General features: G+C 32.1%; 1 protein-coding gene across 1 annotated transcript; it reads left to right on the top strand.

Annotated features, from left to right (window-relative positions):
• Positions 1-3975: 3975 nt before the first annotated feature.
• On the top strand, positions 3976-25114 carry LOC134710097 (kanadaptin-like). Its single transcript, XM_063570290.1, has 12 exons — positions 3976-4843; positions 5204-5381; positions 15661-15780; positions 16384-16447; positions 16979-17121; positions 17895-18055; positions 18432-18501; positions 19322-19511; positions 21914-22007; positions 22940-23341; positions 23863-23926; positions 25028-25114. The coding sequence occupies exons 1-12, from the start codon at positions 4172-4174 to the stop codon at positions 25075-25077; spliced, it is 2208 nt and encodes a 735-aa protein (XP_063426360.1). The 5' UTR covers positions 3976-4171; the 3' UTR covers positions 25078-25114.
• Positions 25115-25373: the final 259 nt, after the last annotated feature.

The raw sequence follows: 25373 nt of genomic DNA, 5'->3' as shown, positions 1-25373 counted from the left end.
ATGACTCGAATGACTTTAACTACTATCAAACCACCCGTGCATAAAAATTTTCCCGCATACTTTATATATCCAATCAAACAGACCTTTCTATAAATAGCATAAACACATGTTCCTTACCAAACAAACAAAACAAACTGTATCGATATATGTACAACTTTGATAAATATAATTTGTCTACATGCAGTCGATAGTCGATGTAGGCCTTGTGTAGTTTAAGTGTACACAAAACTAGGCATTCAGAACTTTAATTTGCCTATGTATATTTATAAAAGAAGCGATTTTTATATAAAATTGATACTTATAACACTTATTAATAAAGTTCTTGGCAGAAATCTTTGTGTAAACTTGATATATTTATTTGTTATAAAAAAAAATACGTAGGCTTATTAACCCCTTATCAAGACAAACAAGACTCATCCATCATCATTGCCGAACACACAATTCATTTGAAAAGATCTTCCAGAATCGACTGGACGTATGTACACTGACAGAAATATTTGCCACTGGTCTTTACTCAAACAACGATTCACTCATAAATGCATTACTGAAAAAAGGTTAGGCTAATTGTTTGTTTGTGCAGTATCTCAAGTCCGTTAAAACACAGTTAGAAAAAAACATAACCCCCTCCTTTTGCTAAATACTCATTGGAGAAATATACCATTTGAAACAAACAGAAAAGATAGAAATGTAGTGATCGTTAACATCGCAATTCTATTTCTTCGTCTGCTCTGTAAGCAAGCTGATGCAGCCTACGTTTTAAATTTGTAATCGAGACATCTGAGTCGAAATTTTTTCTCGGGCGAAAGTTTATATTTTTATTTATTTTTTCTATGGTACTACCAATTCAATATTTGACACTATAATGTATGGGCAAACTTTGGATTCAGAACATTTGTTCATTCTTATCATCTGTATGACCCGATTTTAAAAAAATCAAATTGTGGTAAAATCACCCTCTTTTTTTAAAAGTCAAATGGTCGTTCCCTTACAGCTAGAAAAGTTGTTAGAAAATTTGAATTCTGTTCTACGTAATGAACATTTAAATGACATATAGTTTACAAGTGTGAACAAAACTTATGTACAGGTAGCTAAACAAGGTGTATAGATGTGAACAAATTTTATGTGAAACTAGTGTGCATTACATTAAACCAAATGTAAACATGTTTACTGTACACAGCGTTTGGTGTGAACACGGCCATAGTTTACAAGTGTGAACAAATCTTATGTACAGGTAATAAAACAAGGTGTATAGATGTGAACAAATTTAATGTGAAACCAGGTGTCCATTACATTAAACTAATTGTAAACATGTTTACTGTACACGGAGTTTGGTGTGAACACGGCCTAACTCACATATCGATCCTCCGAGGATGAAAACAAATGTAATCACAGTAATATAAATTGTATTATTGTCTCTGCAGTTTCATGTCTACTTATATTCAAATTTTTTTTTTTATTATTGGACAAAGCACATATGATACAATGCGTATTCCAAGATACAAACACATTAAACATTTATGCAAATACAACATAAAGAAAACATTTCAAGTACTAATTATATATATAATATCACAGTATTACACAGTATTATACTTATGGTAAACCAACTGACATTAGATTTTTATTACGAACTTCGAATTCAAAAGCTTGACTTAAATAATTACATATTTGTCTGGTGTCAACCAGATTTATGAAGATAAGTTAAAGCTGGCACCTATTTTGCATGATGGATATACGTTGCCGGACACCTCAAGCGAAAATATTTTTTTTTAAATATTGAAAAAATGCATTATGGAGTCTTCTTTATTTATGTAAACTATAATCCATCAACATCCGATGATTACATATTGTGGAACAATCATTGATTTTTTGTTATGGTTTACTTTCAAATCATAATATGCCTGAATAAGTTACTTCGGTGCTGAATTAACCAATTCCCGATTTGACTAAACTGGGTGTCGATTTGTTCTGCATGGTGCCGAAATGCCTACTCGAATTCGGTCAAATCGGCACCAAATATGGTCAAATCGGCATATAGTCAAATCTGGACCTGGTTAATTCGGTACGCAAGGTAGTTGTTTCGGCAGCTATAATAAACATTACGTTTTGTAAGTAAAGTATTGAAGGCTCAGGGTTTGTTTTGGTTTTTTTTCCAACTTGATAAATCAACAAATTATATGTCATGCATAACAGAAGTTCCAATAAAACTTGTAATTTTTCTCTCAATATAAAAATGGCTAAAAATTACAAGTTTTACTTCCGATTTCCTTACTTAAAGACTAATCAGTTATGCTTGAACCTGGAAGCAATTTGTTTTGCAAACAATTATTATCTGTATTTAAAGATATTTTTGTTAGAAATCAAACTGGTTAGTTAAAAAAACATATAAAGTAAGATAATATAGAACGCAAGATATTTTTTTAATGATGGACCTTGACTTCAATATTGTTGAAAGCTGAAAAGACATGTATAGAACTACAACGAATGGGAGTGTTTAACGACTATGACATTGACCATTATAATGTTCTCGTACGATCGGGAGACGAACTGTCTGACTAGACTAGACACATTAAAAAATTTATCCAACAGCTGATTCAGCCGGTAACGAAATTCCGATATCATAAAAGATTCACAATACAAAGGGAACTTCCTCTAGATCTGCTTAATTGAGCCACTAAATAAAGTTGATTAGTTAAGTTTTATTTAGAATTGTCGAAAGCAAAGTTTCATATGCGTTCTCGTACGACATAGGAAATACTGAGTGAATAACAGATGGATGGCCACTCGAAAAAAAACTAAAACAAATACCGAAATGGTTCACTTTCGATCAAAAATCTGGGAAATAATAGATATATCACGTATCATGTTAAACACCGTTAAAGCTGTAAACGTGTGTTGTTTATAATACAAATTCAAGTTCTTCGTGTACATATTGTCAATATTTTATTTTATTACTTCAAAAACAAATTTTGGTGTAGAAAATTCAGGGGAGGCCTGCCTCATAGGTAGTTACGTCCCGGGCTCGTGTTGCACAACTTTTACGCTTGCTGTTATCTGTTGTTTGTTGAATTCACTTATGAATTCCTGACACAATCTGACAGGCATACTAGAGGACAACATAAGTGTCGGCCTATACAATCAAAAACTACTTTTAAGTCATCCCCCAGAACAATTGCTGTTTGCAATGATCTCCCGTAGTCAATTTGCATGGCATCCTCCCTGGTATCCTTCAAAGGTGGTATATCCACCATAACATTTGGAAGATCTTGCATGGATAATTAACTATTGTATTTAAGCCACTAAACATAATGTGAATATGTTTAACATCAAGCTACAACTAATGTTATCTTAAATGTAATTGAACCGTGTGGCAAATATTTAATTTTTATTTTATCACAATTTTCAACCTCCATTTCCATGTACACAGTGTCACAGTTCCAAAATATTCCACACTCTGGCACTGGAGTCTTTCCCGTCATAGGAAGAAGAAGTTTTCGGCTTAACATGTAGTAAACAAATAGTGAATTGTATTGACTAGTATATGCAAGATACAAAATATTGTACGAAGATATATATTTAAATTGTCGATGTCTCCGCTAAGCCAATATTTCAATTGTTATATATGCATGTATTTTATCTTTTGTAGTTTCCTTTTATAATACTCACTCTTTTAAGTTGTAGTTTTTATATTCATTTTTGCTGGAAATACTATTGAAAACGGTTCTCAAATTTTTAAATGTTTACAAATTTACCAGTACACCTCCGACATTCAAATCAAACAATCTTAGACTGTTATTCGTGGATGTCTATACTGGTTGTTCGAACTCTTTAAATATCAAAAGAATTGATTTTGTGGACTTATGGCTGGCTCCCTAATTATATATTTTTTTTTTTTTCGCGTTAAATGTATTTTTATGGGAATTAATTAAATGCGTACAAAAACTATTTCCAGAACGCACCTTTCTTTGCCGCTTAGAACATAGTCCAAATATTTTTACGGTACACATTTGTGTTGAATTGATTCTTGACGGTATTTTTAATTTGATTGGTGAATTTGTTCTGATGTTTTGAATACATGTCTATATAGCTAATGTCAAATGGAAAACGCAGATGTTTTTGCCTGAGTACACAAGGGATTTGAAAACGTCAAAGGGAGATAATTGATAGAATCATGGCCGAACAAAACGTCGGTGATATGTTAGAGACCGCTAATGGTGAACTTGATACACAGTTTGAACCATCTGGTGATGAAAAACAACCAGAAAAGAGCACTGTCCCTGTCGAAATGGCTGAAAAACATACATTCAAAGTCCCTGGCTTAGTAACATCTAAACAAAATGAAAAACCCGCCACTAGCACAATAGAAACTAATAATGGCACTACAGTCAGTACAGAAGCCATGGATAATACTGATGACAAAGGAACTATCACAAACAAACTGAGCTTATTATCCCCAGCGGAACAACTGAAAGAGACATCAACACCTATTCCGTACAAGGAACCATCGTGGGGAGGAATTAGTAACGACAAATATAGTCTTGAAGTTCTGAAAAATGGGGTCATTATTGACAAAATAGATTTGGGCAAATCGTTTTATGTGTTTGGAAGACTGCAGAGTTGTGATGTTAGTATGGAACATCCTTCATTATCAAGACATCATGCCGTTCTTCAGTTTTCTAAAATAAAATCTGAAAAGCAGAACATTGGCTGGTATCTTTATGATCTTGACAGTACCCATGGAACATGGATAAATAAAAATAGAGTATATGCAAACAGATACTATCGTGTACATGTTGGTCATGTATTGAAATTTGGAGGGAGTTCAAGGCTTTATATTTTACAGGTAACTTGATTTCCATTAATGCATTATGGTCATTATGAGAAGTCATGTAAGTTAAATTAGGGTCTGTTCGCACAAAAACATGTTCGCGCCCTTTCATTTTCGTACCCTACATGTTAGCACCCAAAGTCCTTTCACACCTTTTTTATAATCATGATAATGGTTTTGTGTTTAATAACTTTGTAATCAAGTTTTGGCAAGTCATGTAAGTGTATCATGTGTATTGCTATTTTGTTGTCATTATCCCATTGTTGATTTCCAATATTTACAGTCCAGTTTATTAATTTCATCATGTACATGTAAAGCTTGGTTTTGAATATTTTTTACTCTATCTTTTAAAATTTACAAATGAAAATATTTTAGGGACCAGGTGAAGACCAAGAAGAAGAATCAGATTTGTCAGTCACCGCACTTAAAGAACAGAGAGAAAGACAAACAAAAGAAGCTGAAGTTTTAAGACATGCAGACATGGCAGCACAAGAAAAAAAGTTAGATGCAATCAGAAAGAAAGAAGATGATGGTGGTTGTTCTTGGGGAATGGGTAAATTTATAAAATAGTTCACAATTTACAAGTTTTTATAAACTTGTCACCAAGGTCCACTCGAGAGCACTGTAAGATAAGGGGGAGCTAACTCGTATGTGCTGGAACCACGGGACAGGGGGTCAGTCTATCACTAGACTTAATGTTCTGATAGGCATAGCTAAAACGCAAGGAAGGTTTTCATAATTTAATCACTGTAACAATTTAAACGAATGATGATAACAAATCAATTAGTAAACAATTCCAAATAATAATAATAATAATCTAATTAAAGTACAAAGTATCAAATCTAAATATCAAGTCCAAAGTAAAACTATTTCTCCTTAAAATGTAAAATATAAAATAAATGCCAAAACTACTAAATCATAAAATGTACTTAATCTCTAATTCAAAATGTAAAAGTTTCCAAAATAAAACAATCTTAAAAAGTATTTCCAAAGTTAAATTATGAGTCAGAGATAAATTTTGTCTCACACTACACAGTCAACTGGTAGACTGGTAGACAGTCTTAAAGGGCCAGTATAATGACATGAGTAGTGTGAGGTTACGCTTCCGAAACACTGACTGCCTTTCCAAAATTTACAACGATATTTATACTAAAATCTAAAATAAATAAATATGTCTCGACATGTTAATAATACTCTCATTAGCAAAAATAAACTTTAATTGACAAAGGCTAATCCTGTAATGTTTTGATAAAATTCTTAACTTTCAAAATGACATTTGTTAATTACAATTAATATTTCAAAATAAAGTGCTTTGAGCAAACTGTGACATTTCGAGTACTAATGCCACAGCATAGGTAAAATCAACTAAACAAATTAATTAAAACTTTTACAAAATACAAACATTAAATTTTCTTTCAAAAAATAAAACATATTTTTATCCAAAATAACACAAACACAAATTTAAGCCAAATAACACACCATGACATATTCCCCCCTACTCCAATATGTTTGTCCCCAAACATGATATACACATTCACATATTAACATCTTAAAAATATCTAAATACACTCTATTCAAATTATATATATAACCTGGCGCCAGAAAAAAAAATATATATACAATAAGTGTCAGCTAGCTAGCTTCTCTCAACCTTTATATTGTTGTGTAAATCTCCAAAAAGACAAGACACTTTAACCAAAATCAAAAGATGTAGTAATAAGAAATAGTATGCGTGCACTCACACTAAGTCCTAAAACTACCTACCCCGAGAAAAAAAAAATGTTTTAGAAAAACTAAATAGATTTACATGCTACTAAAATACTATTTTCAAGTCTCAAACATTGTCCTAATGAATCACAAATTGTTTAAAACAAATCACCATGGATTTATCTCATTTTGGAACACTCTGGTTAACTCTTTTAAGAAAGTGTCAATGCACCCATTCGGCACTTCATCAAAAATCTGCCATTCTGGAGGCATAATTGGGTTCATCCAACTTAACAAAAACTCCATTTTTCCACTATTGTCAACTCTTGCTTCATGTACTTTAAATCCTTGACCACAGCTACTAAATTCCTGTTTCAGTGTTCCTTGGTGTTTTTCCTGAAGATAGTTCAATTTCTCTTTCAGCAATCTCTCCTCAAATATTGTTGTAAAATATTTGATAAAATTATGAGCATGGTTTCGAACAGATGTAATTGAATGCCACCTCTGAATAATTCCAGATTGAATAAGATAATAAGCCTTTTTATTTATTAAACGCACTGCTAGTAATTTTTCAGGTTGTGAATAATCCAAAGAAGGGTTGTTATTGGTTGAAAGCACATTTACAGATTCCTTTTGCGAATTGGTACTAGTTTCCTTATTTTCTTCATTTCCTGGTTTGTCAGCTTTATTAAAGAATTTATGCTTGGTTTGATTTAGAGGTCTTTTTCTCTTTTTCCCGCTCATTGTTCTGTCCACATGAAATTGACGCACTATATTTGTTGGAATTTTGCATGGAAAATGCCACTCAGTTTGTCCTGTTTTGAATTTTATTTTGTAATATAGTGTACCATTACCTCGATTTGAAGCCATTAGACGGTCAATGTTTTCTTCACTAAATGGAGTACAATTTCCACGTTTACAATCTTGACAGGATGGTTTGGTGTTGCCAACAGGCAGATTGCGTGGTTGGTTCTGGTTGTTGTTACCAATTCTCTGGTCTGTGTTTGGTTGTTGTCTATTATTGTTGTTATCATTTTTCTGTCCCCTGTTCTGTTGTTGTCTGTCATTGTTGTCTCCATTTTGCTGTCTTCGATTTTGTTGTTGTCTGTCGTTGTTATCTTGTCGACCTATTTCGTCTGGATCTAACTCATCGTCATCATTTTCATGTTCTGGAGGCGGATTAGTTGGTCTAGTGTTAGGGTCATAGTATGGCTTCAACCTATGCGCAGTTACTAGTGACTTCACTTCTTTGTTGTTCGCACAATTTCTGATTCTATATGTGTGGTTTGATCTGTTCACAAGAGTTATATAATATGGACCTACCCATTTACGATGCAATTTTGGAGCCTTTCCTACAGGAACTTTAGTACAGTATAGCCAAACTCTTTGGGTAGGTCTAAATTCTGGTTCCTGTGTATTCTTGTCGTATTGGCGTTTATTTCTCTCTTGGGCTACTTCTATGTTCTCTGATGCAATTTTCCTAGTTCTTTCTAAATTTTGCAGAATTCTTCCTAAAAATATCCTATGATCTTGGGCTAAATGTTCCTTAGGTATGAGAGAAGTATCAATCGGCAGACACATCTCTCGTCCAAACAACAAGAAAAATGGTGAGAAATCAGTTGACTGAGTTGCTGGAGTGGCTCGGTATGCCATCATGATTCCTGGTAATAGATGAACCCAGTCATCTTGCTGATCTTTAGCATAACTGCGAATAGATTGGAGAATAACGGAGTTCATTCTTTCAACAGATCCATTTGTTTGCGGATGATAGGAGCTCGTTAAATGTCTTGTAATCTGAAACATTTCAGATAATGCTTTTTCAAGGTTCGACGTAAAATTCCTGCCGCGGTCTGATATGAGAACTCTAGGTGCTCCGTATCGTGAGATAATCTCCCTGTACAGTATTCCTGCTACCTCACCAGCTTCTTGTGTTTTTAAAGGGAATATTTCACTCCACTTAGAATAGCTGTCCACCACTAAAAGTACATGTTTGTATTTGTCTGGAGTTGTAGGTAGACCACTAAGTATGTCCATATGCCATCTACTAAATATGTCATCACTTATTTGTGGTTTAAGAGGTGGTCGTTTAGCACCATAATTCCTTTTCGATTGTTGACACACTTCACATGTTTTAACGTATTGTTTAATATCCTCATACATTGAAGGCCAAAAGTACTTATTACGAAGTGATGAGTATGTTCTGTCGAAACCTTGATGACCACCGCCTAGAATACAGTCATGGTAAGACCTTAAAACGTCGTCACGTAAAATTCTAGGAACAGCTATCTGTTTCACTAAACGCTCATGTCTCGGTACTTGTTTACACCTCTTTGAATAAAAATGTTTTAAAATTCCATCCTCTATTTCAAAATTGTATGATTCCGCTACTATTGTTCTCGCTAAAATTGCATCATCTGGTAATTCTCTATTAAACTTGTAATTGTAAATTTCGGAAAAGTCTCGACACTCTTTTTGATGTTTGGATAAATTCTTGAGTTCAGGTTCTTGAATTTCAGTTTCTTGTATGTTCGCGATTACATTTTCCTCACTTTCTCCTTTATAAAAAAATACAGTTTCAGTATACTCCTTTTCATTAATATTGTACAAATGTTCTGCCAAATCGCTTGAGTCTTGTGCTGTTGAATTTGTGTACTGTTGCCTGGATAGACAATCGGCAGTATTCTTAGAGCCTTCACGGTGTATAATCTTGAAGTTGTATCCCTGAAGTAGCAAACTCCATCTTCCTAGACGACCTTGACAGTCTTTGATTTTCTGTAGATACTTAACAGATACATTGTCGGTATACACAGTGAATTCTTGATTTGCCAAATAATGTTTGAAGTGCTGTATTCCATCCACTAGAGCTAGTGCTTCCTTTTCTGTTATATGCCATCTAAGTTCAGAACCACGAAGAGATCTTCCACCATAAGCAATGGAATGCTCCACTCCATTCTGAATCTGACTTAACACATATCCCATTGAATATTCAGATGCATCTGTGGATAATATGAATGGTTTATCAAATTCTGGAAACACTAGAATAGGTGCGGAAATAAGTGCATTTTTCAGAGTATCAAATGCCCTCTGACATTTCAATGTCCAGTTAAATTTCATATTTTTCTTTAAAAGTGATGTTAATGGTGTGGCAATACACGCATAGTCCTTCACAAATTTTCTGTAATAGTTCGCCATTCCTAAAAAACTTTTCACTTGTTTCGCATTCTTAGGAGTTTGAAAATTGTAAACTTTTTCAGTGTTTTCTGGGTTCACTTTAATTCCATTTTTAGAAATAACATGTCCTAAATACTTAACTTCCTTCTTTGCAAATTTACATTTCGACGGATGTAATTTTAGATTAGCACTTCTTAAATTGGTAAACACTAAATTTAAATGTTGTAAATGTTCCTCAAAGTTCTTGGAAAAAATTAAAACATCATCTATGTAGACTAACGCGATCTTAAAATTTAGATTTTTCAGCACTTTGGTCATTAAACACTGGAATGTCATAGGTGAATTCATCATACCAAATGCTAGTCTGTTGAACTCGTAAACTCCCTTGTGGGTAATGAAGGCACTCTTGTATTTTGTGGCAGGGTCTAACGGTACCTGCCAGAATCCTGAACGAAGGTCGATAGTTGAATATAGCTCAGGCTTGGCATCAGCTAAAGTATCCAAAATGTCTGACATGTGTGGAATTCCAAATGAAAGCGGCTCAGTTATCTTGTTGAGTACACGAAAGTCCACACAAAAACGAAATTCACCATTTTGCTTCTTAACTAACACTACAGGGCTGTGGAATGGTGATGTAGACTCTTCGATAATACCATGTCTCTCCATTTCATCTAGTTGTCGCTCGATTTCTGCACGCATCTGTGGTGATTGACGATAAGGTGCTAAACTAACCACCTTATCACCTTTTGTATGGATGGTATGATAATGCATTTCAGTTTTACCAAGTTCAGATAAATCCTTGGCAAATATATCTCTGTTCTGGCTTAAAAATTCACAAAGTTTCTGCTTCTGATTTAAACTTAAGTCTGCACCATCTAAATTAATCCCTAAGTCTGTTAACACATTTTGACAGTTATTATTCCAATATTTCTCACTTTCCAAAACACTGCATAAAAATCCTTCATCTTGTTCTTTGAAAGCATGAATATTTCTAAAGTTAAGTAGCTGCACAACAGCAATTTGTAATTTCGAGTCCAAATAGATAGTTTGATTTGTTGGATTTAAAAGTCTGTAAATTCCCATGTTGTTATTATCAATATTACAAACAGTTTTTCCACCAGCTATAGAAAAGCGTGACTGAAGTTTATGGCACGGTTCTAAAATTACTGTACTTCCTATTTGAAATTTTGGAATTTTAACCGGTATAATTGTTTCTGATTGAGGTTCTAAAATCACTGAATTCACGGTTTCTGCCAAAGCTGTAACTGCACTTTTGTCTTGAAAGGTTGCTATGGTAACATGAGCGACACTATCTTGATGTTCCATTTTCATTGCTGAATTCTTCTGAGTTGGTATCGTTAAAGTCATGTTTTCAAAATTTGTTTTCACTTTATTGTCTCTCAAAAAGTCTAATCCTAATATAGCTTATGGTAGATTTTACAATAAGAAGGAATTGTTGTTTTTTTGTATCCATCAAAAAAGCAATTGCTGAAACTGTGAAACAGACTGTGTAATGGAGTAATGCATTATGTTATTGAATAAAATGTGTCTTTCTGAGTAAATAAAAATAAAAATTACTCTGTGTTTGTGTTTTTTGTTAGAATTAGAGGGTTTTTAATTTCAAAATATTGGACATGGAATAGACATCATGACCTACTTTACTGACATCCAGCTTATTTGGAGTGGAATTTTGAAGTATTATTTAGAAGTGGAGCCTAATAACATGGACTTATATTTTAATAAAAAGTCTTCTTTTGTGTTTCAATCATAACTTTAAGGCAGATTTTTATTGGTAAAGGCTAAAAAAGGTAATTAAATAATATTGTTGCTAACGTCACGTCTTTTCCGTCCATTGTGGTATGTCACGATCGCAATTTTCTTGTTGGTTCTCAGACAGCCCATTGAAGTTATTTTTATCCCTGGTTTTATAAATAATTGAAAATAGCAATCATATTAAATTTGGATGACGTAAGGGGGTCAAAGGACTTGAGGAATCAATATCATTGGCTGTTTTATTTTTTGCGAACGTTACTGCTCGAGGTTTCCGTCCAAATCAGTGTCACGTGAGCAACATATATTTAGATCTGTAACTCTCTTGTATAGGAGTTACGATATCGCCCTTTGCAGAAATAGATTCAGAGTCAGTTCCTTCACATGATGGGGAAGCAAAGAAGGTAAGTTGTATGTAATATCGTTACAAGAGGACCTTAAATATATTCCGTCCATCAAAAAGACGTTCGCAACAAAACGTAATGTCATGATAGTAGATGTTGCTAATGTTACTATTACGAATTGGTTTCTTGTGGATTCATTTGATATAAAGTACACCTGCAAATGACATTCTGTATATTTAGAAATTCTAAACCTGACTGTACAATTTTATTACTCCAGGCATATATTAAACATCACTGTGTGCATACATTTTAACTTTTAAAGATGTTGTTGCTAATGTGACATGTCCAAATGTCGCTAACGTTACTAATTTATGTCTCCGTCACGTTAGCAACATGAAAGTAGGAGACAGAACACAATACTGTAAAATCTGTAAAAATTGCATGTAATGTTTCAAATATACGGAATTTCTGGTAAATTTTGTATTGTCCAAAAGATAGCTGTAGTACAATCTCACCAATTATCGCATGCACTTCTCCACAGACACCTATTGCACTATTTATCGTTGATCTCTGTATCGCTGTAGTGGTGTTTAAACGGTACAGCTGATGTTGACTGATACAGCTAAAAGATGCTCCACTGTCAACTAAACATCTCACTTGGTGGTCCTCTAGTCCAATTTCGACAAAGTTCCTCTCCATGGTTGTAGTAAACTGGACACTTGCTGTTCCTGGTATTACACTGGATAGCCTGGCACATCTGTCTTTTTGGCAGCACCATCCTTTTGAAATCCTTTTTCTACCCATAATGATATTTCTATTCCAATTACCAAACTGAAACTTAAAGTACTTTTGTCAGTATATTGTTTATGTTCGATTCTATCTACCTTAAGTTATAACTTTATTAATTATGCAAATAAAATCTCTCCTGAACTAAATGTTAAATTCTCTCTACTATGAGTCAAATTTCCAGATCGTATAAAATTATTTGCACAAGTACAGTTTCTCCTGAACTGAATTTTAACTCCTGTAAAGTTTTTGCACAAACAAATATTTATTTAAAGTTAACAGATTCACACCAAGAATCAACATACATCTATACTTTTCACTTAAAAGTTATTAAAGTGTATTATAATAGGCAAGATGTACTTATCTTTTAGTTATGTGTTGTTTAATCTGCAACTTGTCTCTCCTGCTACTGGTTCTCTCTTCCTCTCATAGTCTCTCCTGCTGTTGTCTCAATTTTGAAATTTTAAGTTTTAAATAATTTTGAATGAATTTTGCCAACCTACATTCTAGCTATGCAGTTTCAGAATCTAATTTGAATCATGCCCGGGTCCTCCACCATATCTGTCACCAAGGTCCACTCGAGAGCACTGTAAGATAAGGGGGAGCTAACTCGTATGTGCTGGAACCAAGGGACAGGGGGTCAGTCTATCGCTAGACTTAATGTTCTGATAGGCATAGCTAAAACGCAAGGAAGGTTTTCATAATTTAAAGGGGCACTAGCTGTCAAATTCATTGTAACCGATTTGACTCAAATTCTCATATTTGGTTTATAACAATGTAAAACATTTATCCAAACTATCAAAAGTCTAAAATAAACAGTTTACAGAGCATGGGGTAGATAATATATAGGTTCGTTTCGTGTGTATTTTAGTCCAGACGCCATCTAATTAACTATCGATTTGACCTCAGATGACCATATAAGCGATGTAAACAAAAAAAAAGATACGAATAGATTAAAACAACACGTGCAATTGAATTTTTATAGGTCTGTTTGATTTTATTTTATAGATTAAAAATAGATGCTTCTAATTGTTTTTAACCATATAAGAATGATTTTATGTTCATCGAATTAGTAATCAAATGATTTACCGTAGTTTCACTTTCATTGTTGACATTCTTTTTATTTAAATAACCAGTACACGTACAATGCATGCGTTGTCAATCTCTAGCTAGGGGTTAACTTGAAGTTCACATGAATACCGGTTAGAATGATGATGACGTTTTCACTTGCAAGCGAATCAGTCAAAAATTATGTTTAATCGCTTATTTCAACAAAATTAAAGGAAATTGATTGCTAAAAGCAAATTATTATTTCATTATTCCAATTTGATTAATGATTGATCTAAAAAAAATCATACTTTATTTTTTTTATATATATCGTAGCTAGTGCCCCTTTAATTACTGTAACAATTTAAACGAATGATGATAACAAATCAATTAGTAAACAATTCCAAATAATAATAATAATAATCTAATTAAAGTACAAAGTATCAAATCTAAATATCAAGTCCAAAGTAAAACTATTTCTCCTTAAAATGTAAAATATAAAATAAATGCCAAAACTACTAAATCATAAAATGTACTTAATCTCTAATTCAAAATGTAAAAGTTTCCAAAATAAAACAATCTTAAAAAGTATTTCCAAAGTTAAATTATGAGTCAGAGATAAATTTTGTCTCACACTACACAGTCAACTGGTAGACTGGTAGACAGTCTTAAAGGGCCAGTATAATGACATGAGTAGTGTGAGGTTACGCTTCCGAAACACTGACTGCCTTTCCAAAATTTACAACGATATTTATACTAAAATCTAAAATAAATAAATATGTCTCGACATGTTAATAATACTCTCATTAGCAAAAATAAACTTTAATTGACAAAGGCTAATCCTGTAATGTTTTGATAAAATTCTTAACTTTCAAAATGACATTTGTTAATTACAATTAATATTTCAAAATAAAGTGCTTTGAGCAAACTGTGACATTTCGAGTACTAATGCCACAGCATAGGTAAAATCAACTAAACAAATTAATTAAAACTTTTACAAAATACAAACATTAAATTTTCTTTCAAAAAATAAAACATATTTTTATCCAAAATAACACAAACACAAATTTAAGCCAAATAACACACCATGACAAACTGATTAAAAAAGAGATCATGTGTCAACACTTAACTATAAAATCTGAAAATAATCTATTTCCCATCTCGCATTAGGGATCTTTTTGAATCTTTTGATTTTGATTCACATATGAAAAAAATTTGGAGTTAGAAATTTAATTGACAGAAGGAATACAATACATGCAGTACACAGGGTACAGAAAATAAAACAGAGTCTTGTCATATCCTTTTAAGCAAAGTTTGGACAAAGGATCTGGATATTTTTTATCAGATTTAGGTTTTCATTAGAAAATGTACTTGATTATTGCTTATTTGTTAAGTGAAACAGGAAAAAAACTATATCAAAATTCCAGTATTCAGCACTTTTGATTAAAGTATTTTATTACCTGATTTTGATTGTTTTAGAAAACAATGGAAATGGTTAGAGACAATGGTCAACTTACAAGATTTCTTTAAAGTAAAATAATCTTGTTAATTTTTAGGTGTCAGTCTGCTTGATATATTTATAACGTTAGAATACTCATAATTGAATAGTTATAATGCACAAACTGGCATTTACCAAACCAAATAAATCTTACAATAATTCCAGTTGTTAAAAAAGATCAAAATAATATAATGGTACCCAACAATTTAGGGAGATAACTCTGTAAAATCAGCTAAACGTTTTGATAACGTTGTGTTGTTAAGGGAATATTAAGCTTTTCAATGATCAAAATAAGTGTTTGTCAAACTGCTATATAATCAGTGTAATTTTTCTGATAAAACGATTGGTTCAAATTTTTTGAAATTTTTATATTTTGGTCAAAGGGTCGAAAGAAAATACTTTGTCAAAATTTGAAGAAAATTAAACGAGTCAAATTAATTTTAGTTAAAGTGTTGGGTACCACCTTAATGCACTTATTTATTTGTGAATTTATTATGGTATGTTTACAGCTGATGATGCTATTGAAGATGAAGGTACAAACGCACCATCTGAAGAAATCAAGTTAGAAAATGAAGATCTTTATGTTGATGATCCTAAGAAGGCTCTGAAAGGATTTTATGAAAGAGAGGGTAAGGTTGATAGTACAGACTCTGGGTTTTGTTGTTTATGAAAAAGTTAGGGAGGCAAAACTGAATACTGCTAAAAGCATACTTTTTCCACTATAGCAGCTCTAACAGTTTCATATCTAGTCTGTAATGATCATTTTTGGGAAACACTTATGCTTTTGTCATGTTTGTATTTGCATTGGAAAACTTCATTTTTGCAGAGATTTTTGTCCTTGTACTTTAATGGTTCATTGAATTTGAATTAAATGGCAATGTTGCTTTCCATCAGATTGTCTTTTTTATTTTTTTGCAAAAGGTGTGTAAACAGTTTGTTGTATGAATTACACACATATTAAATTCTTAATGAAGAGATCATATACAATTTGCATTTTATTAAAAATGAGACATAATTTACAATTTCAAATGTTTGCTGTTTGAAGAATGATCATTACATTTGGCATGCTTTCAAACAATGTTTTTCTGAAAAGAAAAGATTTTCCTTTTACATATTATTACCATGATGCTAAAAGGGCATGTTTAGAGCACTGACTGTTTCTACTACAAAAAAAATTTTACCTTTTACTGATAAATGATTAATTACGTAGTATATTATACATGTATTTGTAGGTTATGAAGAACCAGAATATATCGTAACAGATGGAGGAAGTGGGAAATACAAATGTGCGGTAGAGTAAGTCAATTTATATCTTTTATTTGTTTGTGTTTGTTTGCTGTCTCATTTAGGGTAAATAAAAAAAAAATATTCTTACAAATTCTATAATCCATGACAAAGAATTTAATCAACAAATTAAAGATATAATGGGTCTTATGCATATAGGATGGAATGCTTGATTGCTTGTAGCTGTATTTCTAATTAAAATTATTTTTGACCATTTTCAATAAAGATGAGAACATGTTAACAATTTCCTGAAAGTGATTGATATGTATATTGACCTTGAAAAGAGATGGATAGATTAAATGCAGCAACTTTTGAATTAAAGCGTTTTTAGATGGATGTCATCTTTTGTTGAAGAATTGGTGTGTTATATTTGCTTTCATCGATATTTTTTTCTAATTAAAAGAATAATTCAGTGTTGTCTGATCCATGTAAGTTCCTTCGGAATACTTGAATGCAGATTCCTTGGTTATTTAACCTTTTAAATGCTATCATATTAAACATGACTTGTTCTTATTATTAAACAGTTATATGATTTTATTATAGGTTACCAGTTGATGGACCTAATGGGGAACCAGTAATTGCTGAGGCTATTGTTTCGGGTAAGAAGAAGGAAGCGGTGCTACAATGTGCTTTAGAAGGATGTAGGATATTAGATAGAATGAACTTGTTACGAGCATCAACACATGGTAAATATGAATAAAAAAAGGGGGTTTAGAGGGATCCTCATCGATGAAATTTTAATGATGGAGGAACCCTTAAACTACATGTAGCAAACAATTCAAAAGCGTTCAAGAAGAGAAGAAGATGCAGAGGTCAACATATATTGTTCATGATAGAAAAATGTCCAAACTGTATGTCAAGCTCTGAATCTAAATAAGCCTTGTTAACTGCAGATTAATTACACCTGGGACCATTAGACATTAGCTATCACCACCGTTTGGGCTGTTCAGAAAAACATATGAGACAAGAAGAAAATATTGATATGAATGTTTTAGTGATACATACCCCAATTTAGTCCTAATATTTTTTTTTCTCAAAAAGATCCCCAATTTTTTTAATGCCATAACACTTCAGTAAGATTTTTTTTTGTAATTTAGCAACAAATGGAAATGTTATTGTTTATCTTTTGTTTTCACCACTAAGTCTGAAGGAAAACTTGAGAATTACTACTGTGGATTCATTTATTTTCATGGTACCAATTAACATGATAAAAGTATGTATGTTTGTGGATACTAAATTTCCTTGTTGATCATTTAATTTCATAGTTTACCAATACCCAAGAAATCCATGAAAAAATTGATATCCAAAGAATAATAAGTTACCAATCAGACTGATTTACACTTATTTAACTACAGTTAAAAAATATGATCTTTTGACTAACAATTGCTTGTTTATGAAAGAAAAATTTAATAACACGTGTCACTGATACACATCCAATGTTCTCCTCACTGTTTCACAGAAAGCAGGAAGAGAAAACAGAAGAATTGGGAAGATGATGATTTTTATGACAGTGATGAAGACTTATACCTGGACAGAACAGGAGATATAGAGAAGAAAAGACGACAAAGAATGAAAAAAGCAGGAAAAGATGAACAAAAAACAGAAACATATAAAAGTTTGGTTAGTAGGTCTTGCATATAAACCATCATCAGTTATAAATAGTATTTTATTGTATTTATTCTTAGATATAAGTGCTAAGTGCAATTGGTCTTTGTGAGAAAAGTGCACACTGATCATTCCCCTGAATAAACGATTAAAAAAAAAATAATAGAAGCAATGGAAATTTCACAGGAATAGAAAGAAGATGTTGCAGCAAGGTCAAAAGATCCAACTTCAGAGGGAGATAATCCAAACTTTACAAACATGGGAGATAATTACATTAAAAAAAACCAACTGAAACTGAGTGGGATTCTGTTTTTCTGTTGGTTTTTTTTAACAATTTTTTCTTGTGATCATTTTGATTTTCAATACATTTATTTTATATTATATTCTTTAGGTAGAAAAGCATGACACAATCACTAAAGAAATACAAGGAATTGAAGCAAAGCTGGAAAAAGCTAAATCAGGTAATATGAGTGAGGTATTGAATTCAATTGGAATTTGTTGTTTTATTTTCAATATAATCATTTAAAAAAGAAGATGTGGTATGATTGCCAATGAGACAACTATCCACAAAAGACTAAAATGACACGGAACATTAACAACTATAGGTCACCGTATGGCCTTCAACAATGAGCAAAGCCCATACCACATAGTCAGCTATAAAAGGCCCCGATAAGACAATGTAAAACAATTCAAAGGAGAAAACTAACAGCCTTATTATTTTTAAAAAAATAAAAGAAAAACAAATATGTAACACATAAACAAACGACAACCACTGAATTTACAAGCTCCTGAACTTTGTATTTTTTTTCAATATGTTTGTCTGATTTTCTCATTTATTCAGATCTATGTGATTTAAATTGAACATGTAGCCTAGAAAGGGGCTTCAAAAATCCCTTATTACTAATATAGTTGCTTTGCATTATTTGGAAAACAACAAATAAACAAAAAATCTTTAATGATCCATAACCCATGTCTGCTAATAAAAATTTCAGTTTCACAAATGACTTTTGAGGTTTTGAAAGAAAGACTTAGATTTTGCTACAACAACACTTATTTGATGAGATATGATTTTCTCACATTCACCTGATTTTTTAAGTTCTTTATTTATTTAAAAAAACAACACATATGATCAACAGCAACACATAACAACTTCTTAATTACAGACTCTTGACTTGGAACAGGCACATATCGAATGTGGCAGGGTTAAACATGATAGCTGGCACCCAACCTCCACTAACCTGTGGTAGTGCTATATATTGAAATGCCAGATTCTTTTTTTAGATGCAGCAGCCATGGACAATGATGACCTTGATGCTCTAGATGCCTACATGATGGCAATAAAGTCTGGTGTCATGGATACAAAAACTAAAATGGCATTGAAAAGACAACTGATAGAACTTAAACAGAAAGAAATGAAGATCAGAAAACTTGTCAACATTGCTAAGTCTGCTTCATTACCAGAGTTGATAAGGTAATGTCGCATGACCCTAAAATTCTTCAATGATTTATCATATGAAGTGAGGAACTTCTTTTTATACGACCGCAAATTTTGAAAAAATTTTCGTCGTATATTGCTATCACGTTGGCGTCGTCGTCGTCGTCGTCGTCGTCGTCGTCCGAATACTTTTAGTTTTCGCACTCTAACTTTAGTAAAAGTGAATAGAAATCTATGAAATTTTAACACAAGGTTTATGACCATAAAAGGAAGGCTGGTATTGATTTTGGGAGTTTTGGTCCCAACATTTTAGGAATTAGGGGCCAAAAAGGGCCCAAATAAGCATTTTCTTGGTTTTCGCACTATAACTTTAGTTAAAGTAAATAGAAATCAATGAAATTTAAACACAATGTTTATGACCACAAAAGGAAGGTTGGTATTGATTTTGGGAGTTTCGGTCCCAACAGTTTAGGAATTAGGGGCCAAAAAGGGACCCAAATAAGCATTTTTCTTGGTTTTCGCACCATAGCGTTAGTATAAGTAAATAGAAATCTATGAAATTTAAACACAAGGTTTATGACTATAAAAGGAAGGTTGGTATTGATTTTGGAAGTTTTGGTCCCAACAGTTAAGGAAAAAGGGGCCCAAAGGGTCCAAAATTAAACTTTGTTTGATTTCATCAAAATTGAATAATTGGGGTTCTTTAATATGCCGAATCTAACTGTGTATGTAGATTCTTAATTTTTGGTCCCGTTTTCAAATTGGTCTACATTAAGGTCCAAAGGGTCCAAAATTAAACTTAGTTTGATTTTAACAAAAATTGAAACCTTGGGGTTCTTTGATATGCTGAATCTAAAAATGTACTTAGATTTTTGATTATTGGCCCAGTTTTCAAGTTGGCCCAAATCGGGGTCCAAAATTAAACATTGTTTGATTTCATCAAAAATTGAATAATTGGGGTTCTTTGATATGCCAAATCTAACTGTGTATGTAGATTCTTAATTTTTGGTCCAGTTTTAAAATTGGTCTAAATTAAAGTGCAAAGGGTCCAAAATTAAACTAAGTTTGATTTTAACAAAAATTAAATTCTTGGGCCTCTTTGATATGCTGAATCTAAACATGTACTTAGATTTTTGATTATGGGCCCAGTTTTCAAGTTGGTCCAAATCAGGATCTAAAATTATTATATTAAGTATTGTGCAATAGCAAGTCTTTTCAATTGCACAGTATTGTGCAATGGCAAGAAATATCTAATTTCACAATATTGTGAAATAGCAAATTTTTTTTTTTATTAAGAGTTATCTTTCTTTGTCCAGTATAGTAAGCAAGAAATATCTGCAAGAATTTTTTTTAATTGGAGTTATCTTTCTTTGTCCAGAATCAACTTAAATCTTTGTTATATACAATATACAATGTATATTCACTTTTTACTACCAACTGATAAATTTAAATAATCTTTACCATTCAGTGATAACAAGCAGTTTGTTTACATCATGTATTTAAATGAGTAGTAATTGTTGCAAACTCCATTAGAATATTTTAATTGAAATTAGTTTTGGAATAAGGGAAAGGGGGATGTGAATAAAAAATTGGGTTAAATTTTTCTCATTTGAAATTTCATAAATAAAAAGAAAATTTCTTCAAACATTTTTTTGAGAGGATTAATATTCAACAGCATAGTGAATTGCTCTAAGAGAAAACAAAAATTTTAAGTTCATTTGAATACATTCATTCTGTGTCAGAAACCTATGCTGTGTCAACTATTTAATCACAATCCAAATTTAGAGCGGAATCCAGCTTGAATGTCGTGTCCATACTTGCCCCAACCGTTCAGGGTTCAACCTCAGCGGTCGTATAAAGCTACGCCCTGCGGAGCATCTGGTTTCATTAATGTGATACCTAACAATTTAAGGCTAGATGTGAGATCAAAATTATGTTACGTCTTTAGTTGAAAAAGAAATTAATGTTCAATGACAATACAAGTATTGAACAATCATTGTTGTACCAGACTACAATTTTGGTGTTTAAATGTTAGTTATTTTCATTCGTTTAATTTAGGCTCTTTCATTGGAGTAACCAAATTAGCCAAAATAAGACTACAACCAAAATAACACAATTCATGTACTTCATAGGGATCACCTCAGTTTAACAATACTTTTTAATGTGTTGGAGTGTTGTTCTTCATGTGCAAAATTTGCAAATTGCAGTCTATCTTTTGGTCTGTTTTGATTGTTGCTTACAGAAAGATACAGTTGAATTATTCTCTGAGAAACTTGATCGTTGCATTAAATGTCGATGAAGTGAACTCGACAAATTCGTATAACATATCTATAAAAACAAAATCAAAACCAATGCTCACAATTACAAGCATTTTATTGTTTAATCAAGTTTATTTAGGTAAGGAAAACAGTTTGATATTTTCTTGGGATTTTTTTCAGTCCTCAGATAGTACCTAAAGCTCCAAGTGTACAGATTAAACTTCCAGTTATTGGTAAAATCAAGTCACTTAAAACGCAGAAGAGACCATTAGTGGTAAGTATTGTTTTTGTGTTACAAATAAAATTGAGAATGGAAATGGGAAATGTGTCAAAGAGACAACAACCCGACCATATAGCAGACATCAGCAGAAGGTCACCAACAAGTCTTCAATACAGCGATAAATTCCAGCACCCGGAGGCATCCTTCAGCTGGACCCTAAACCTGGCCCCTAAACCTTACCAAGTCACAAGTAGAGGTGGGTAATATGCCACTACACTGTTGTTTAAATAAAATCATAGGTTTTTTTAGTTACCTTGTATATGAGACATTGTAATCAAAATTTTGTTGGCATACAAAAGGTTAACAAGCTGCAATTAATTACATGTACTAGCAAATCATTTACAACATGAATTATCTTACCCAATTTCTTAACAAGGATCTTTTTTCCTGCTTTGATGGAATTTAATTAAAGCCTCCTCACAACTTGATGAAGTTGGCAATCAAAAATCACAAATGGTTGAAATACAGAAAACACTGACCAAAAGAAAAAGAAAATAAGATTTCAAAACTTTATGCAGAAAACTATCAATTTACTTGCCATGAGTAAGACTAGTGAAACCATTAGTGAGGAGGTCCATGGACTACTTACCTTTTCATTCCCCTGTGTTCAATCCTAGTTTCTGATATGATCTAAATAAAATTGAGAATGGAAATAGGGAATGTGTCAAAGAGACAACAACCTGACCACAGAGCAGGCAACAGCCAAAGACCACCAATGGGTCTTCAAAGCAGCTAGAAACTCCCGTACCTGGAGGCGTGCTTCAGCTACCCCTAAACAAATATGTATTCCAGTCCAGTGATAACAGACTTCATACTAAACTCAGAATTTTAAACAAGAAATTAAAATTAAAAATAGTCAGTTTTAAACCATTAATGGTATTATTTCAACTTGATGTTATGTTCTTGTCAATCTTTATATATTACAGCCATCAAGACCAGTAAAAGTAACAGGTGGAAAAGATTTTGTTGAGGAAGAAGAAGAAGAAGATGAAGATGAGGAACTAGGTGCTAAAGTTCCTCGTGAAGATCCTTCATCACGACTTCAAGGAGATGCAGACGACATTAAAACAACTAAAGATAAATCTCATAATTCAATTCAAAAAGACAATAAAACAAAACAAAATGATACGGACCAAGAAGCAATGGAAATTTCTCAAGATTCTAGGGAAGAAGTTGCAGCACGATTAAAAGATCCATCTTCAAGGGGAGATGATCCCAAATTTACAAACATGGAAGATAATGACATGAATGCATTGCAATCTAAACAAAAGCAGACCAAAGATAAACAGAAGAAAAAATACCCAAAACAGAAGCCTGTAAATACTGAAGTAAGTTCCTAAATTAGTAATCTATATTTGTAATAAATGCAATTGTTTGGAACTATCATTATAATAAAACAGATCTATTCTAATCCCAACACTCACTAGAAACAGAATAATGAATAAGGAAGAGACATAATTTATTGTTTTAGATTTTTAGAATTCTTCTACATTAGCATAGTCATCATAAACAATTATAATTATGTTGAAAGCCATATGGTTATCTTTAATTGCTTATATCCTCATCGATTGAACTCTGGACAATATTTGTCTTATTGCCAATTATACAACATCTCTACATTCAAGTTTGGGTAGTTCAGTTTCTTCTGAAGTAATGTATTTCAAACAGATAAATGAAATTAAGCTTTATTTTTTTTAAACTACAATATTGTAATCATCCAGCTGCACCTTTTTTAAGAGGTTTTACAAATGATCTTGCACCAATTAGTTTAAATGTTTTCAAATTAGGAAAACTACAACTTATCTTTAATATAAGGTTGTAAAATAATGTTAAAATTTGTAATAAACAGGGGAAGATAACTGGAGACTATGATTCTACTGACCCAGATTTTGCTACGTGGGTGCCTCCATCAGGTAAATGTTTTATTGTTCTGTTACGTAGTTGTCTATTTTGAGTGAAAACAATGCCCCCCAAAAAAACACTGGTTTCAGTGATTAGATGTATTGTCTCAAATTAATGATCATAATTAACAATCAACACTGTTTCGTATAAGAACCCCCGGTAGATACTCTTCTTATGATAGTTAAGTTGGTGTTTTTGTTGTACATTGTATTAAGTGAAACTGTACCACACATTTGAGTCGTTGATACTGTGTTCATGACTATGACATAATGCTTTTAAATGTTATGTTGTCACATTAAGAACCAATTGTTCAAAGATGTCATTTACACAATTACCCTCAGGTTAACCAGTGTAACTCGTTTGATTGAAAACAACTTGAGATTGGTTTATTTCTCTTTTTCAAAGGCAAATTTCAAAGTTTAAAAAAAAAATTCTTGTTACTGACCTTGACTGTTGATGAAAATATTTCACACCTATGTTTACTTGTAATCCTGAGATAAGCAAAACATATTACCAGTTAAAAAAAATGTCCAACATATATTTATTATTTAATTGCTTTTTCATGTAACTCTTTGCAAATTAAATTTGTTTAGAATGTTTATTTGAAAGGGGCACTAGCCAATTTGACTCATTTTTTTATATTTAATTTATAAACATGTAAAACATTTATCCAAATTTTAAAAAGTCTAAAATAAACAAATTTACAGAGCATGGGCTTGATAATATGTAGCTTCATATAATGTGTAGTTTTAGTATTTATGCTATCCAATTAACTGTCAAGTTGACCTCCGAACACCTCAGATGGTCATATAAGTAATTTGATTTTTCTAGGTCTGATTAATTTCTAATCAAAGCTCAAAAATATATGTTAACCATCGTTTTTACCTGTATTAGAAGGATTTTTTGTGGATCGAATAAGTCAATGGTATCAAATGATTTTCCTCTCTTTCACTTTCAATTTTGCCGTTCTTTTCCTTTTAATAACAAAAAACATGCACAATTCATGCTTAGGGGTTCATGAAGTTTATCCTGAAACTGTTAATAACATTTAATTATATTTTTTTTGGGAAATGATAATAGGAATTTAAAATTTTCTCTTCTTTCTTTTTCAGATCAATCAGGAGATGGAAAAACAAGCTTAAATGCAAAGTTGGGTTACTGACACTTGTTATTGATAATTAATAAATATTTTTGTAAAATATATGATTTATTATTTTGTTTGCGAAATATTATGGTGGAGCCTTTTGTTTGCTAAACCCTCAACCAATATAATCCCTCACGTTGAGGTCTTGAGATTATATTAGTGTTTCGGGTTGATACAGGTGTGATATTGAATATTTTCATTATATCTTGTTGGTCTAGTATTAAATGTTATACATGCTTATTATGTTGAGTCAGGTCTAAACAAAATTTTATGCTCTACCTATGATAGAAGAGGATCATTATGTTTTCTGGTCT

Source organism: Mytilus trossulus, chromosome 3, assembly GCF_036588685.1.
Source record: "Mytilus trossulus isolate FHL-02 chromosome 3, PNRI_Mtr1.1.1.hap1, whole genome shotgun sequence".
Lineage (NCBI taxonomy): Eukaryota > Metazoa > Mollusca > Bivalvia > Mytilida > Mytilidae > Mytilus > Mytilus trossulus.
This window is presented reverse-complemented; position numbering and strand designations above follow the sequence as displayed.